The sequence below is a fragment of the Henckelia pumila genome, chromosome 2 (genome assembly GCF_033568475.1).
Source record: "Henckelia pumila isolate YLH828 chromosome 2, ASM3356847v2, whole genome shotgun sequence".
NCBI classification, from domain to species: Eukaryota; Viridiplantae; Streptophyta; class Magnoliopsida; order Lamiales; family Gesneriaceae; genus Henckelia; species Henckelia pumila.
The window spans coordinates 197,285,048-197,302,826 of NC_133121.1; the positions used below are offsets into that span (position 1 = coordinate 197,285,048).

The 17,779-nt window shown below is 39.9% G+C and overlaps 1 protein-coding gene across 1 annotated transcript; it reads right to left on the bottom strand.

Moving 5' to 3' along the window:
- Nucleotides 1–1,256: 1,256 nt before the first annotated feature.
- Nucleotides 1,257–2,594, bottom strand: LOC140879324 (uncharacterized). The gene is made up of 3 exons (XM_073283000.1): nt 2,389–2,594; nt 1,538–1,926; nt 1,257–1,459 (listed from the first exon to the last, which is right to left on the bottom strand). The coding sequence occupies exons 1-3, from the start codon at nt 2,592–2,594 to the stop codon at nt 1,257–1,259; spliced, it is 798 nt and encodes a 265-aa protein (XP_073139101.1).
- Between the last annotated feature and the right edge of the window lie 15,185 nt (nt 2,595–17,779).

A 17,779-nucleotide genomic window follows, 5' to 3' on the forward strand; every position in this document is an offset into this window, starting at 1 on the left:
GGCCAATTATCTCATCCAAATCCGGGTCGAGTTTGAGGTTTTGATACAGTAAACCATCGACATCCTGTGTCTCAAGCAGCGAATTTAACTCATTGGGTCCAAATGAAATAAATTTCCTTTTAACAAAATCTTTACTATCCGTCCTCTCCGCTGCGTTTGCATAGAATTCACGCACAATTGGTACGACAGTGGGAGGAGGTTGCTTGCAAAATACTTCCCAACCACATTCTTGAATGAAACGAAATAACTCACTATCACCAAGATCTAGTTCAAAGCCACGCTCGGGAATGGGAGAGCAGGTTACCATGGCGTGATCATATCAATCACGAGCCGCTTGATTGACAAATTGTTCGGCAAGGTTGTGGGAAGAACGAGCCGCTGCCGCTCCTTGGGACGAGGACTCGCCGGTGACTCAAACACTCTTAGGCCCCATGAGTAATCAAAATTAAAGATGACCAAAAATCCAGCGAACTCCGAGGGATTCGAAAATCATGGCCGGTGAAATAGGTCCGAGATGGAGGTGATGGCGGCAGGTGAGGGCCGGATGAACAGGGGCCTGAAAATTCAGAGGTGGCGAAGATGATGACCGGTGGTGGAGTGGTGTGGCGGGGATGTGCAGCGTGGCTGATGGCGGAGAGGAGCCAGAGGTGGCGGAACCGGGTGGTAATGGCCGATTCCTGCGAGAGCAATATGTGAGCGGTGTCCCGTCGGAGAAGATGACTGGAGATGGTGATCGAAGCTTAGTGCTGCGGCCGCCGATTAATTCCCTGCGATGGAAGATGAGGATTGTGTGAGAGATTGAGAAGAAGGGTTTGGAGGTTAGGGATTTAGATAGAAAAGATAAAAGAGAATGGGAGATGGGAGAAATGATATCGCGATATTAATCGCGTAAAAAGTGGCTCGCTCGTTCGGTAAAGATTAACCGATCGAGAGAGACCAAAATTCCAACCTTTCTATCTGTCCAAAATAGTTCTCGCTCGATCGGTAGAAGTCTACGGATCGAGCGAGAAAAAAATGAAACTTTCTGCCTGTCCAAAAGAGTGCTCGCTCGATCGGTATAACTTGACCGATCGAGCAAGCCAAAAAAAATCCAAAATATTTTTTTATTTTTCTAATTTCCGAAAAACAAAATAAAAAAAGAAAAGAATAAGTACTAAAAAAATAAAAAACAAGGGAGAGGAAACGAAAAACACTGGGTTGCCTCCCAGTCAGCGCTAAATTCACAGTCAGTCCATAGCTCGACTGCATGCTGCGATTTATTCGATATCTGGCGGAGCATCAAGTGTTAGATCATTCTCATTATCTCCGTCATTTGCTTGGATCCCTTCATGATAATGTTTCAAACGCTGCCCATTAACCTTAAATATTTTCAAGGTCTCCAAGCTCTGGATCTCCACTGCACCATGAGTAAAGACATTAGCAATAACAAATGGGCCAATCCATCTAGAACGCAACTTACCTGGAAATAATCGAAGTCATGAGTGATAGAGTAGGACTTTTTGACCGACTTCGAATTCCCTTCTAGAGATCATCTTGCCATGGAAGACCTTTGTCTTGTCCTTATAGATTTTTGAGCTGGCATATGCATCATTGCGTATCTCTTCTAATTCTTTCAATTGCAACTTTTGATGCTCACCACTCTCGTCAATCTGCATGTTAAAGTTCTTGATAGCCCAATAAGCTCTGTGCTCCAATTCTACAGGCAGATGGCATGGTTTCCAAAAAATTAGACAATATGGGGACATGCCAATTGGCGTCTTTAACGCGGTTCTGTAAGCCCACAGAGCATCATATAATCGCAAGCTCCAGTTCTTCCTTGTCGGATTCACTGTTTTCTTTAAGATAGACTTGATCTCTCTGTTCGAAACCTCAGTTTTACCATTGGATTGTGGATGGTATGCAGTGGAGATCTTGTGCATCACGGTACTGTTTTAGCAAACTATCCACAGTTCGGTTACATAAGTGCGTTCCTCTATCACTGATGATGGCTCGTGGCATCCCAAACCTAGAGAAAATATTGTGCTCGATAAACTCTGCAATCACTTTAGAATCATCAGTACGGGTGGCCTTTGCTTCCACCCATTTTGAGACATAATCCACAACAAGCAATATGTATATAAATCCATACGAACTAGGAAAAGGTCCCATGAAGTCGATGCCCCAAACATCAAAGATTTCTCAAACTAAAATAGGTTGTTGAGGCATTTCCTTGCGCTGGGATATATTACCTGTCTTCTGGCATTGAGCGCACGACTTACAGAAAACGTAAGCATCTCGAAATAAGGATGGCCAGAAAAATCCACAGTCTAACACCTTCCTCGCTGTTTTTTTCGCTCCAAAGTGACCACCGCAAGCATATGAGTGACAAAATGTGAGAATAGGGATTACCTCTCTTGCAGGTGCACATCGTCATATGATTTGATCAACGCAGTGTTTCCACAAGTAAGGATCAGCTCTTCATCAACATGAACTAGACGGCTCAAGTGATAAGCGACTCGATTCTCTGTTCCTCTTTTGTCCTTGATTTCCACATCAAATTCGCTCAAGAGTAATATCCATCTTATTAGCTTTGGTTTTGCTTCCTTCTTCGCCATCAAAAAACGAAGAGCTGTATGATCAGAATAAACAACAACTTTAGCGCCAAGTAAATAAGAACGAAATTTTTCTAAAGCAAAAACTACAGCCAAGAGCTCTTTCTCAGTGGTAAAATAATTTCATTGGGCATCGTTCAGAATACGTGAGGCATAGTATATAGCATGCGATGCTTTCCCAATTTTATGTCCAAAAACCGCTCCGACAACATAGTCGCTGGCATCACACATGATTTCAAACGGTTTGCTCCAGTTTGGTGGTTGGATAATTGGTGCAGATGTCAATGAGTCCTTAAGTTTGTTAAAAGACTTTTTGCATGGTTCATAAAACTCAAACAGAACATCTTTCTACAATAGCTTGCACATGGGGCTGCGATCTTGGCGAAGTCCTGAATGTATCTCCTTTAAAAACCTGCATGGCCAAGAAAAAATTGCACTTTTCGCACACTTTCGGGGTAAGGTAGAGACTGAATAATATCGATTTTAGCTTTATCTACCTTTATTCCCTTAGATGAGACGACCTGGCCCAAAACAATACCTTGGCCAACCATAAAATGACATTTTTCAGAATTTAGAACTAGGTTGGTTTCCACACCGATAGGACTATAGCAAGGTGAGACAAGCATTTTTCAAATGAATCACCATAGACAGTAAAATCATCCATAAAAATATCTAAGATATGCTCAATATAGTCAGAAAAAATTCTAACCATACACCTTTGGAATGTATCCGGTGCATTATATAGTTCAAAGGGCAAACGTCGATATGCAAAGGTGCCGAACGAGCAAGTGAATGTCGTCTTCTCCTGATCTTCTAGTGCAATCGCGATCTAAAAATAACCGGAATACCTATCAAGAAAACAATAGTAAGAATGACATGATAACCTTTCAATCATTTGATCAATAAAGGATAAAGGAAAGTGGTCCTTTCGGGTTTCAGCATTTAATTTTCTATAGTCTATACAAATCGTCCACCCATTTTGAATGCGATGGAAACCAATTTGTCATCCTTGTTCTTCACCACAGTAATCCCAATTTTCTTGGGTACCACTTGGACCGGACTGACACACTGAATGTCAGAAATTTGTATATCACTCTTACTTCAAGAAGTTTCAGAATTTCAGCCTTCACCACCTCCATCATAGGTGGGTTCAACTTTATTTGCGGCTGACGCGAGGGTTGGCTCCTTCCTCCATCAATATTATATGCATGCACATAGAAGGGCTGATTCCCTTGATATCTGCTATTGTCCACCCAATAGCAGTTTTGTGCTCCTTGAGAACTTTGATCAATTGCTCCTCTTGTTCGGCCTCCAAACTATTGGATATGATTACTAGTAATATTTTTCCTTCTCCGAGGAAAACATACTTATGATATTTGGGAAGCGTTTTCAGTTCAACCACTGGTGCCTGCAAAACAGATGGAAGACGCCGAGTGTTAGAAATTGGTAAGTAGAGATAAGCAAGATTACCTGATTGAGGTAGCTCAGGAGCACTGTTCAGAATTTTTTCAATCTCTTTCACTTCTTCACCGCATCCAATTCCATCATCAACCTGCTGAATGGGTGCAGTAATATCCACCTCTAGCTAATCTTTTCCTGCATTCTCACAATAATCTTGTGCCAAATAATCCACAATATCAACAGAAAATACACAATCATCACTGTCAGGAAATTTCATGGCATCATAAATATTGAACTTCACAACCTCTCCATCAAATTCCATAGTGAGTGTGCCACTGTGAACATCAATTTTAGTCATAGATGTTTTCAAGAATGGTCTGCCTAACAGAATAGGACTGTTGTGATCACCGTTTTTCATGTCGAGCACATAAAAATCCGCAGGAAATGCTAAGTTATTCACTTGCACTAACACATCTTCTACTATTCCCCTAGGGTATGCATTAGACCTATCAGCTAACTGTATGACAATTCCAGTTTTATTCAAAGGACCAAGTTTCAAGGACGTATAAATAGAGTACGACATAACATTGATTGATGCTCTTAGATCTAACATGGCTTTCTCTAGTCTAACATTCCCTATAGTGCATAGGATAGAGAACATACCTGGATCCTTGCATTGGGCAGGCAATTCCCTTTGGATCACTGCAGATACATTCTCACCTAACTCCACCTTCTGACATGCCTTCAATGTCTGTTTCCTCTTTGCTATGCACAATTCCTTCAAGAACTTCGCATATCAAGGTACTTGCTTAATGGCATCTAGCAATGGAATGTTTACCTCACATCTACAAAAAGTTTCATAAAGTTCTTTTATCCTTTCATCTTTTCTAGACTCCTTAAGTGCTAAGGAAAAGTGGCAACATGCTTATATTCAGAAAGAGGAGAAAAATTACCTCGTGGTGCTTCTTCCTTGGTTGCTACTCCATCATTCACCTTCGGCTCTTCTTTCAGCTCCTCCTTGGGCGAAGCATCAACTCCTCTCTCCTTGACCTTCAACTCCTTCCCATTCCTTAGAGTAATGGCACTTGCGTTCTCTCTTTGGTTCGGAATTGTTTGGGATGGAAAAGCGTTAGAATGCTGTGCTTCCAACTTTTTGATTGCAGTGGCGAGTTGTCCCATCTGATTATTCAAGTTCTGGATTCTTTCTCGGGTTTTCTGTTGAAAATTTACAGTATTAGTAGCAAGATCCTTAAAAATATTTTCGAGAAGCTCACCTGGAGTTGGAATCTGAGGACGCTGCTGTTGTTGAGGATACGGTGGCCTATAAGCTTGATTGTGTGGTGGTGCCTGAGGCCCAGGTTGATTCGCCTGAGGATTTACGTATCTAAGATTTGGATGATCCTTCCAACCGGGATTGTATATGTTGAAATATGGATCATACTTCTTCTGTGGTGGTTCAGGAAATCCTCCAGTAGCATTAACCTGTTTGACTAATTTTTCTTTAAGTGTGGGACACATGTCAGTAGCATGTCCCACTGCAGCGCAAATACCACATGTCTTTGCAGCTTGTCCATTCCCTACAGCCATTTGATGCACAAGATACGTAAATTCAATCAATTTTTGCTCAAGAGAAGAGACATTTACCTCGCTATTCTTCCTTGGTGCATGATCAATTCTATTGGTGCCAAGTTGCTGAGAATTGGCAGCCATATTCTCAATTAAGTTCCTTGCTTGTATTGGATTTTTATCCACAAAAACTCCTCCACTGGCCGCATCTAACATACTCCTGTCATGAGGTAACAAACCTTCATAAGTATATTGAATCAACAAGTTTTCACTTATCTGATGTTGCGGACAGCTAGCACAAAGCTTTTTGAACCGCTCCCAGTATTCATGAAGTGATTCCCCTGTGTATTGCTTGATCCCATAAATTTACTTCCTGATATTTGCTGCTCGGAAGCTGGGAAGTACTTCTCTAGAAAAATTCTTTTCATCTCAGTCCAAGTCGTGATGGATCCAGAGGGTAAATAATATAGCCAATCCTTTGCAGCATTGTTCAAAGAGAAAGGAAAGGTTGGATCTGCTCCTCTGTCACTCCATGGGGTTACATACTTGTGCAAACCACAAGAAATTCTATCAAGTGCTTGTTAGGGTCCTCACATGCAAGACAATGAAAAGAAGGTAATAAGTGAATTAATCCAGATTTAAGCTCAAAAGTGGCATTATTTTCTAGAGTAGGAAAAGTAATGCATAAAGGCTGTTGGTTTGGATCAGGAGTGCCCAATTGTCTAAGAATTAGAATTGCATTTTCTGCCATCTCTTGCTCAGGAATTGCAGTATGAATCTCGTCCTCTTCCTGTCTTCTACGAGCTTCTCTCCTTCGCTTGTGTAAAGTTCTTTCGATCTCCGGGTCTTAGGAAAATTCTTCTTAAGAAAAATAACATGAAAGCATGAACGACAGAGAAAAACTAGAAACAAAGAAAAGAGACGAGAGTGAGATTAAACAAAATAAAAAGAACACAATAAATTAAACATCGCTCCCCGGCAACGACGCCAAAATTTGGCAACGCTTAATCGTGTCACGTCCAAATTACCCGACTCAACTCAGATAAATAAGATATGCAGTAGTGAGAGTAGGGATCGTTCCCACGACGAAAGAGAAATTTAATATGTTCTAAAATAAAAGAAAGGGGTTTTGAGTTTGAGATTAACTACTAAAAATTTAAAAACAATATTTAATAGATTTCTATCAATTATCATGCAAGATTAAATTATAACGACGAAATCAATGAGAAACAAGCCTTGAAATTGGTCGACTACACCCTTGAAATTATTCATTCAATCATCGATTACATAGAAATAATTAATCCTATTAAATATTCAACATTGAAAATCAAATTCCTGTTTCACCTTAATCTTAGTTAACTAGACACAAGCGTTCTAAGTTAACCTTTACCAATGAATTAACCCAATACAAGCGATTAGATTTAAATCCACAATAGCATGCAAACTAGTAAAACTGATGAATCTAGACAATACATACACAAGCAGATGCATTTAGCCTAGTCAATTGTTGTTCCTACAATTTAATAAATTCACAAGCGGAAAATATCAATCGTAGTTGCTTCGCAAATTAGTTGATTCAAACAATTATGGATTTGAATTCTAATTTAGCAGTAGATTGTATAGTGAAATCCTAGGGTGATCAATCCAAAAATTTCACATACAAGCATGAAATAAAACAGAACAACATTTGATACTCAATAAAAATCAAACACTAAAAATCAAAATCTCATGAATAAACAAAATCAAGGGCTTGTCTTCCTCTACCAAGTTCTAAGGTTTAGCCAAAACGATTCATGAATAACTAAAGAAAAAATCAAAAAGAAAAGAAGAATTCTAAGAAAATATAGAACAAAAAACCTAGCCGCCCCCAAGAAAACTTCAAAGTCCGATGATAATCTCTGAAAAAAGGAATAAAAGACTTAATAAAAGTCTAGAGTCCAAAATAAAAGAGTTTTTAAAATTAAAAATTCCTCTTCCCGAACAGACCCGCTCGCTCGATCGATAAAGATTAACCGATCGAGCGAGACAAAATTGTAATCCTTCTGTTCTTCAAATTCATGCGGCCGCTTGATTGGTAGAAGTTAACCGATCGAGCGGCCAACAATAGCGCTTGCGAGCAACACTATCTTCTTCTCCTTTGAAGCGCTTCTCAACAGCTCCAATTCCTTGTCTCGCGTTCGTTTCTTCTATTTATTTAATGGCTTCATTCCCTTTGTCTTTTAACACTTCAATGACATTTTCAAGTTGCCCTTTAAGTGCGTCAACTTGATTTCCATGCATGCCAAATCCTTCAACTCTCGATTGTACTTCATGGAGCAAATTTTGAAACAATATGAATCTTCGGACGCTTTCTAGATTCATATCAAACTCCCCTTATTCAAAAAGATTTGTCCTCAAATCTTTCCCCTTGTTTTTGTGACAGTGTAGTAACTACCACATTTTCCTTACCTCATTGGTACTTAATCAACTCTTCACCAACAATTCTAAATCCTTGAAAACTCTCACCATCCACAAGTAAAGCTAATTTTATTCTACACAACGCATTATTTTTCAAACTTTCACACAAACTCTCATCTCTTTGTGTTGACACCACAAGTATCAAATATTCGACATGCCCATTCAAAGTTTTGATATATACTAAAGATATAATCAAAGTATAACACAATAAATTTACCTCTAGACGCATGCAAAATACAATCCATCAATCCTATTAAAGTATTACGCATATTAGCTAGCCCAAAAGTCATTACTAGCCACTCAAACAAATAAGACTTACCACCTATACTATTCATGCACAATTGACTCACATCAACACAAATCAACTCATCAAATCTTTTAGTATGCACAAACTCAAGAGACTTAATATCAAGATTTGAAATCAAAGAATAATTCATAGCTAACACCTTCTCAAATCCTTCAACAAAGTAATAGAATCCATGAAACATTGAATTTAAATCATACCTTTGAAATTATACATTTGGTTGGTATTCAACTTTTAAAGTTAAATCGTACCTTTCAAACAAAACAACTCTCAAATCCCTAACCTCTCCAAGGATGTGACCAACCTCATACGGAACCAACTTGTTAATACTTTTAGTATTATTTCTCCTTTTCTTCTTCATCAATGCATTTCCAAAATCCAGCAAAGAAGAATAAACGATTTTCGGGATTGAACCGGCTAAATTATGACAATGAGATAAAACCTCCTTGTACAAAAGTACTTTAGGGATTTTATTCATTTGAACAAAATTTTCATCCTCACAAATTTGGACCATATACGTATTTTCTTTTTTTGTCTCTTTCCTTTAATTTTATTTCCTCTCACTCAGACTCAACAAAAACAATATGACGCGAGACAAATATTCTGCCAGAGGAAGGCTCAAGACATAGATAGGCACTCTGGGTAAGGGAGTAACCAAGGAAGACACAAGGAGAAGAGCGGTGAGAGAGCTTATGCGGAGCGTAGGGGCGAAGCCAAGGATAACACAGACATCCAAAGATACGGAGCTTAGAGAGATTAGGAGAAGCAGCAAAAAGAAATTCAAAATAGGATTCATAGGAAAGGTTGCATTTAGGTAGCCGATTAATGAGATAAATTGTAGTGGCAAAGGCATACGGCCACAAACGAGTAGGTACCGACGCATGGTGAAGGAGAGCAAGACCTGTTTCGACAAAATGACAGTGACGATTTTCGGAGTAGCCATTATGCTCAGGAGTGTGAGAGGGTGTGATTAGGTGAGAAATACCATGCAAACTAAGAAATTATTTGAGGGTCAGAAATTCACCACCATTATCAGTGTATAAGGTGATAATAGGACTATTAAACCGTTTTTCGACGAGAGATTTAAAACATAGAAATACAGAAAAAACATCCGATTTTTGTTTTATGAGATAAAGCCATATATATTTACTGTAATGTTCAACAAATATAACATAGTATTTATAACCATCTCAGGAAAGAACTGGCGAAGTCCAAACATCAGAAAAAATTAAATCAAGTGGAAATTGCAAAGAAAGAGATGAATCATGAAAGGGTAATTTATGATTTTTTTTGCGCTGACAGGAATTACAATTAAATTGACGCAACAGAGAACTAAAAGATGATAATGACTTAGACACAACTAACTGACATAAGACTTGATCAGACGGGTGACCAAGACGACTGTGCCAGACAGGCAAGGACACGATAGAGGACGAGAATGCCAGTGGTGGAGAAGGCGTGGATGCAGACCAGGAGTAAACACCGCCCTTAAATGGACCCTGATGGATAATGACCCCGGTTTGAGGATACTTCACCTGAAAGGCAGTGGAAGAGAAAAAAACAACAACATTATTAGATTTGCAAAGTTGAGAGACAGATAAAAGTTTCTTATTAATGGAGGAAACACAAAGGGCATGTGGGAACTTCAGGTAGCACTAATTAGAGGGCGATAAGAGACAACCTGTGTGAGTGATGGGAAGGCCAACACCATAACCACCAACAAAATCATCAGAGCCAACATAGGGAGCATGCATAGAGAGATTGGCAAGATCAGACGTCACATGGTGAGTGACACCAGAATCAAGGATCCAGTCAGATGGAGAGGATGGGGTAAGCGTGTAGGCAGCAGCATGGGAGGCAGATGGGCCAAGGTGAGGCGCATGCATAGGTGCAGAAGCTGGAAGATACTAAAAATCCGGACAGCGGCAGGCAGAGTGGCCCTGACGACTGCAGAGCTGGCAGCGCCCAAGATACGAGCGCGGCGTACGCTGACCAGGCGTTGACTGGTTGGGATTCGGCGGCGGCCGAGAGGGCCAGGAGCCAGGATGTGGCTGGCGGCAGTGGGTTGTGGGACGACAACAGACAGCGGTAGGAGCCGTTAGAGCGGGCGATGGATAGTGCCATGGCTGGAAGGGGGACGGTAGCATCCCGGTGAGCAGCAAGATGAGCTTCATGATTGAGGAGTTTTTCATGTAAATCCTCAAACGAGATTGCAGTGTCCCATGCCTGGATGGCATTGGTGAGTTCCTTGTAGTCATCATCCAGACCATGGAGAACCTTGATGGTAAGGTCCTCAATATGAAGAGGTGCATTCATGAGAGAGAGATCATCAGCTTTGGACTTGATGAACTGCATAAATTCAGTAATGGACTGAGCGCCCTTTACCGGATTTCAAAGTTGCGTCTTGAGTTGAGTGATGCGACCACGAGAGGGCTTGCCATAGGTGAGGGAAAGAGTGTTCCACGTGGCAGCAGAGGTGGTGGAAATCACAATAAACAGAATCAATGAAGGAGACAGCGATCCAATGATGATATTCAGGATCAACTAGTCTTGGCGGAGGTATACTCAGGATTGAGAGAGTGAGTGGCGGCGGCGGTGGTGATGGTCTTGGCCGGACAAGGATGAGAACCATCAATAAAGCCAAGGAGATCATGACCTATGTGGAGGGTCGTGAACTGCAGTCGCCAAGAGAGTTAGTTTGAAGAGGTGAGCTTCAAGGACGCGTGGGCAGCAACATTGAAAGAGATTGGAGAAGAAACAGTGCCGGTGGCAGCCATAAAATTGATCGGAAAAAAGAGGAAAATATTTCGGTGACAGGATAGCGGCGGCGGCGGCTGCTGCTGGAGGCTAGGGTTAGTGTTTATTGGCGTAGGCCGTGAGCTCTTGATACCATGTAGAAACTAATGAGAGAATAATATTTTTATATATATCAAGAATGATTACATAAGATGTTTATATACAACAATAAAAACTAAAGAAAAATAAAGATTACAAATAATAAAATATTACAAGATAAGAGAAAACATAATATACAATAAATATACAATATATTCCAATAAGGCCATCTCATTTTTTTAACACTTATTTTTTTGGCCTCTTTTTTATTTTTATTTTTCTTTCTATTTTTATTTTTATTTTTATTTTTCTTTTTCCATGGCTATCTCACTCTTTTTATCACTCTTTTTTCAGCCATATCACTCAAATTTTGAATTTTCAATTGATCCTCATGAAATTCTTTTGGATTCAATTGCAAAGAATGATTACGAGACTCATCAATAGACTTAGAAGTGATACCAACAAGATTATCATCTACAACATGCACAACAGAAGAATTCTCATCAAACAATGATTCACCCTCCACCGCATATATTTCAACACTCACATCATCAATAGTTGAAGTATAATCAACCTCAATTTTCTCAACTTCTTCAGCTTCAACTTTTGCCTCAACATCCACTAAAACATTGGCTTCAACATCTACTTGAGATCCCACCACTTTCATCACGGACTCCTTTAGACATTGCCTCATATCATGTTCATATTTTCTAGAACACCATAAGCATACAATATCACAAGTACTAGAATTCGAATGTTTAGATGTATCTTTGATAAGTGTATTTTATACATTTAATTTATATATGATTTAATTGTTAAATATTTGTTTCGAGCAGATTTATGTGGGTATTTTGTTGTTTTTGTGTTTACAGTGAATTATGGAATTTTGTAGAGAAAAGAATAATTATTGAATTTATTTGGAGAAATAAATTAAAGAGAAAAGAATTGAGAAAGAAGAGAAGAAAGGAACGCACAGAGATTGAGGAATAGTGTTGGGCTTTCTTTAATGGGCTAATATTTAGCGCTTGTTGTTAGCGTCTATTCAAGAGCAATCGCGCAATGTTTCTGAAATCTGAGAATCGGAAATTACGAGTTGAAGGCGCGCCCGCGCCGTCTATTGAGCGTCCGCCCCGTTGCTGATTTGGAAATTTTAATTATTTCGGGCAATTAATTTTATGGGCTTTTTGAAGGGCTTTTGCTGAGAAATATAAAAAGGAATTATTATCAGAGGAGAGGGGAGCCGCCACTCATAACACAGAAATCAGAGAATTGATCGTGATTTGCTGAGGATTTATCTGGAGCTTAACTGAAGAACGAAGATGGAGTTTGATAGTCCGGACACGGCGTCGACGACGGATTTGTTTCTTATCTTTTATTTAATTCTGAACATGTTTGGATTTATGATTTATTGTTTTCAGAATTTTATTATGAACTAATTTTAATAGTCTAGAGGTCGGATGGAACCTGGTGTAGACGCTTTCATGAATTCTTGATTTTATTGAATTGAGTTTCTTCTAGATTAATTGCTTTTTTTAGAATTGATTTTTTTTTTTCAATTATCTGATCAATAATTGATTTGTTATATTTATTTGAAATCATTGCTCGGGAGAGGGGATTTTGAATAGGACATTAGAAACTACACTGTTAATTATTTATACAGCTCGGGAGAGTGTATGATTTTAACAGAGCTTTTAAAAAGAACATTGTTTTGTGATAGATCACTGCGATAAATTCTTAATAGGGATATTGGAATTTAATTGTAGTTGATAAACATTATTTGTTGCTCGGGAGAGGGAAATAATATACGTAAGTGTACTTGACTATTAATTGATTGGAATTCATGAAGATTAATTAATTAGGATTGATTGTTGTTGAAACCAGGTGAAATCTATACCTCTAGACCGTTATTCTCTGATTGATTTTTAATCTGAAAGTTGTGTGCGTGCTTTTAAATCTCTTAATTATTTTATTTTTATTGCAAAATTCCTGATTATTGATTTTCTAGATAAAGTTTAGACTATTCTAATTATAAGTACTAAATATTTTCATTTTACTCCCTGTGGGATCGATATCTGAATTATTCACTATATTAAAACTTGATACTCGTACACTTGCGAGGAAATTTCACAACAAGTTTTTGGCGCCGTTGCCAGGGAGTAAATTTTGATTATTTTTTAGTTTTGTTACCAATTAGTCTAGATTTTAATTAGAGTTTTTATTTTATTTTTTAAGTTACTAATTAATTTTTTCTTATCTTTTAATTGTAGTCTATGCGACGATCTCAAAGTGCTAATTCTCTACTGTTTGATCCGGAGATCGAGCGCACTGCACGTGCTTTAAGACGAGCTAGAAGAGAAGAAATTGAAAGAATGGCTGAACAAGAAGCAAATCAAGCTCCCCTAGTGCCTATTAGAGATCACTTCAGACCGACGATCCAGGCTCACTATTCTGGAATCGCTCGAGGAACTATCAATGCAAACAATTTTGAGCTGAAGCCTGCATTGATCAACATGGTTCAACAGAACCAATTTAATGGAAGCACCACTGCCGATTCTTATCTACACCTACGTACCTTTTTGGAGATAACCGATACGGTAAAAAGTAATGGTGTGTCTGAGGATATTATACGCTTACGCTTGTTTCCGTTTTCTCTTAGGGATCAAGCCAGAAGTTGGTTGCAATCACTGCCGCTTGGAAGCATCACTACTTGGGAGGGGATGTCAGAAAAATTTCTTGCAAAATATTTTCCTCCTGCCAAAACCACCCAACTGAAGATCGAGATCAGCACCTTTCGGCAGATGGACACTGAACAGTTATACGAGGCGTGGGAAAGGTATAAAGAATTATTAAGATGTTGTCCTAACCACAATTTTGCAGATTGGGAACAGATCGAGTGGTTTTACAACGGACTGAATGCGCCTACAAGGATGAATGTCGATTCTGCTGCTGGAGGTACTATATTTGCGAAGGATCATGTTCAGGCTTATGATATGTTGGAGGAGATGACGGTCAATAGTTTATCTGAGCGTATAGGAGTAAAGAAGCTGGCTGGAGTGTATGCAGTGGATCCTCTCACATCCGTCACTGCTCAATTATCTGCACTGACTACACAGGTAGCTTCTTTGAATAAAATTAATGTTGCAGATTCAACTGGAGTTGAAGGATCACCGGCCATAGAGCAAGTCAATTATATAAATCCTCATGGCTACCGAGGATATGGAGGCTATAGAGGTAACCCTGTCCCAAATACTTATCATCCTAACTTGCGTAATCATGAAAATGTTTCGTATGCTAACAATAAAAATGTGCTGAATCCTTCGGGATTCAATACAAACAAGGATGAGGGTAAGCAGTTGTTGGAGGATGTGGTTAGTACTTTTGTGCAGGAATCAGGTAAGAGGATGGCGAGAACTGAGTCTCGACTTGACAGTTTGGAGACGCACATGGCCAACATGGGCGCAGTGTTGCAATCCATGGAGACTAGTATTGGGAAGTTAGCGAATGCACTGAAGGACAACAATCGCGGCCAGTTCCCTAGCAATACTGAGGTGAATCCCAAGGAGCAGTGCAATGCCATCGAAGTGCGGAGTGCCAAAGACGTTGGAGTTCAAATTCCTACTGTTGCGGATAAGAAACTTGAGGAAAAAGTTGAGGAGAAAGAGAAGGAGCTTGAATCTGAGCCAAAACCGATGTATAAGCCTTCACTTCCATACCCGCAAAGGTTCAAGAAGAAAGCATTGGACGAGCAGTTCTCCAAGTTCTTGGAGATTTTTAAGAAGATTCAAATCAACATTCCCTTTGCTGAAGCTTTGGAGCAAATTCCGAATTATGCAAAGTTCATCAAGGAGGTGATGTCCAAGAAGAGGAGGCTGCTAGAGAACGAGGTAGTGAATTTAACGGAAGAGTGCAGTGCAGTGCTCCAAAAGAAGATGCCACAAAAGCTTAAAGATCCAGGGAGTTTTACTATTCCTTGCACTATTGGCTCTTCTTAATTTAATAATGCACTTTGCGATTTAGGAGCTAGCATTAATCTCATGCCCTTGTCTGTTTTCAGGAGCTTAGGACTTGGTGAGGTGAAGCCCACCATGATCGCGTTGCACTTGGCTGATCGATCTATCACATATCCGCTTGGAATCATTGAAGATGTTTTGGTAAAAGTAGATAAATTTATTTTTCCAGCGGATTTTGTTGTGTTAGATATGGAGGAGGATGCAAACATGCCCCTGATATTGGGGAGACCTTTCTTGGCCACTGCCGATGCCAAGATAGAGGTGAAGAGAGGTGCATTGTCAATGGGTGTGGACGGTGAGAGTGTAATTTTTAATATATTCATGAAGTCATCTAACACCCCTATTGAAAAATTATGCTTGATAGAGCCGGTTATGAATTTGGAGGGTCGTTCAAAAGCCGACATTGCGGTTGATTCATCGAACGAGAGAGCGCCAAAACCACCAAAGAAGGCCACGGAAAAAGCAAAATTTAAAAGGCGGTTCGTGGAATTTATTTGGCGAGTGAAAGAGAAGGGGAAGAATTAATCCCGTTAAAGTCGGGCTGACAACTTTAAACCAAGCGCTACTTGGGAGGCAACCCAAGCATTTTATTTTATTTTATTTTATTTGTTTTTATTTTTAGTTTATTTAATTTTTGTTATTTAATTGTTTTAAGTATTTTTTAATTAATTTAAATTTTTGAGGTAATTTTTCTTAATTTTCAAAAATTTGCAGGCTCCAGAAATCTCAAATTCGAGCAAGAGGCGCGCCCGCGCCTTACTTGGACGAAAGTGGAGTTATTTTGCGACTTAAAGGCGCGCCCGCGCCACTCCATTCGAGCGCCCGCGCCTCCCCTTCGTTGCACTAATACATGAACAGCGCATGACACCTGCCTAACTTGTGCCAACAAGATCATGCGATAGCTCTTCCACCAGCGCAATCGCGCCCTTACAGGTTTCATCAGCACTGCATCCTAGCGCCAACGCGCTCCTTAATAGCGCACTCTTAGGCGCTAACGCGCATCCTCAACCACGCCACACTAGTGCTAATGCGCTCCTTAATAGCGCACTCTTAGGCGCTAACGCGCATCCTTTACCACACCACATCAAGCGCTAACGCGCGATTGAACAACGCATGATTAGGCGCTATCGCGCAAGTATTACTTCAGAAATTTAAAAGCCCACTCCAGAGTCTACTCCTTCCACAATTTAGAAATCACGATCCCTCGTTCGAGTCCATCTTTAAATCTCACACACTGGCACGATCATCGTAAATCTTCCACTCAACAAAATATCATCATCTCAAGGATTTTGATCTTGATTACAAGGCAGAGATTCTCAGAATTGGTCTTGCTCCATCTACGCTTGTCGAGAAAGGGGAATTTGGAGAATTTGGAAAATGTTCTTCTTGAACAGTACAAAAGCTGAAATTTTATCTATTACATTTGTTCCGTGATAAATGTCGTGATTTGAAGTTATTGGGTTGTCTGAGTTGTGGTGTAGAGTACGTTTGATGCAGTGAAATTCTATATCATTTTATTCGTGCCTACCAAGTGTTTGTTGAATTGCTTGGGTTATATTTGAACGTTGGTTGCTGGAATTGTTTGGAGTTTAGTGCATTGTTTGAGGCATTTGATTTGATTTGAGTTGAATTATTGAGTTACAATGCCACCGAAAACCAAAGGGAAAGGAGAAATTTCTTCGTCCTCTGCTGCTTCATATGATAGACACAGATTTTGGAATGCCACAGCAGAGGAGTATTGTTTTGATGTAATGGAGCGAGGGATGCACAAAGAAAGAGGAATGAGTTTGAGAGAGCATAGTGCGCCGGCGTTAATTGAAGCTAAAAGAAGAGGTTGGGAGACATTTGTTAGGAGTCCACCAGATGCTGTTATATCATTGATTCATGAGTTTTATGCAAATTTTATGGTCAAAGATGTGAATCTGAAAGTTCGAGTTCGAGGGAAATTGGTGCCTTTTGATAAGAGTACAATTAACCGTCTCTATGAAATGCCGGATTTGGACATTTCAGATGATGAGTATGAGGTATTTAAGAATGAGTCATATCCAGAGAATATTGTAATTCAGACTTTGTGTCATTATGGGGCGGAATCGAAGAGGAATGCAAAGGATGAAGCTGTTACATTTCCATCCATCTTTCTTAGAAGAGAAGCGAATAATTGGCATGAGTTTGTGGCTGCCAGAATGTTGCCATCTGGGCATACATCTGATGTGACTAAGGTTAGAGCTGGTCTTGTGTACTGCATTGTCACTGGAAAATCTGTTGATGCTGGGAGGGTGATTCAGGAGTCTATTGTTGCTGCAGTTAGGGGTTCCTCGACTATCAGTTTACCCCACTCGTCTTTGATTACTCAACTTTGCGTGTTAGCTAGTGTTGTGTGGGATGATACGGAGCAGATTCTTCCCATTCGAGGTCCTATAAGAATTACTGGTGCACTGAGACGGGACAAGAAGAAGAAAGCAGCCAGTACTTCTGAACAGACAGCTGAACCACCGCAGCCCTCTGAGCCACTACCACACTTTGAGCCAGCACCTTCCCATTTGGAAGGACCTATGTCACTACCGACGCATCCGGCCACAGAGTATTCTACTCGTGATGATTCTACGGTCGTGCTT

Coding starts and splice junctions, on each gene's coding strand:
- LOC140879324 (XM_073283000.1), bottom strand. CDS start 2,594: ATGGCGAAGAAGGAAGCAAAACCAAAGCTAATAAGATGGATATTACTC. Junction 1,927..2,388: donor GATGTGCACCTGCAAGAGAG/GTAATCCCTATT, acceptor TTGCTAAAACAG/TACCGTGATGCACAAGATCT. Junction 1,460..1,537: donor CAAGACAAAGGTCTTCCATG/GCAAGATGATCT, acceptor GATTATTTCCAG/GTAAGTTGCGTTCTAGATGG.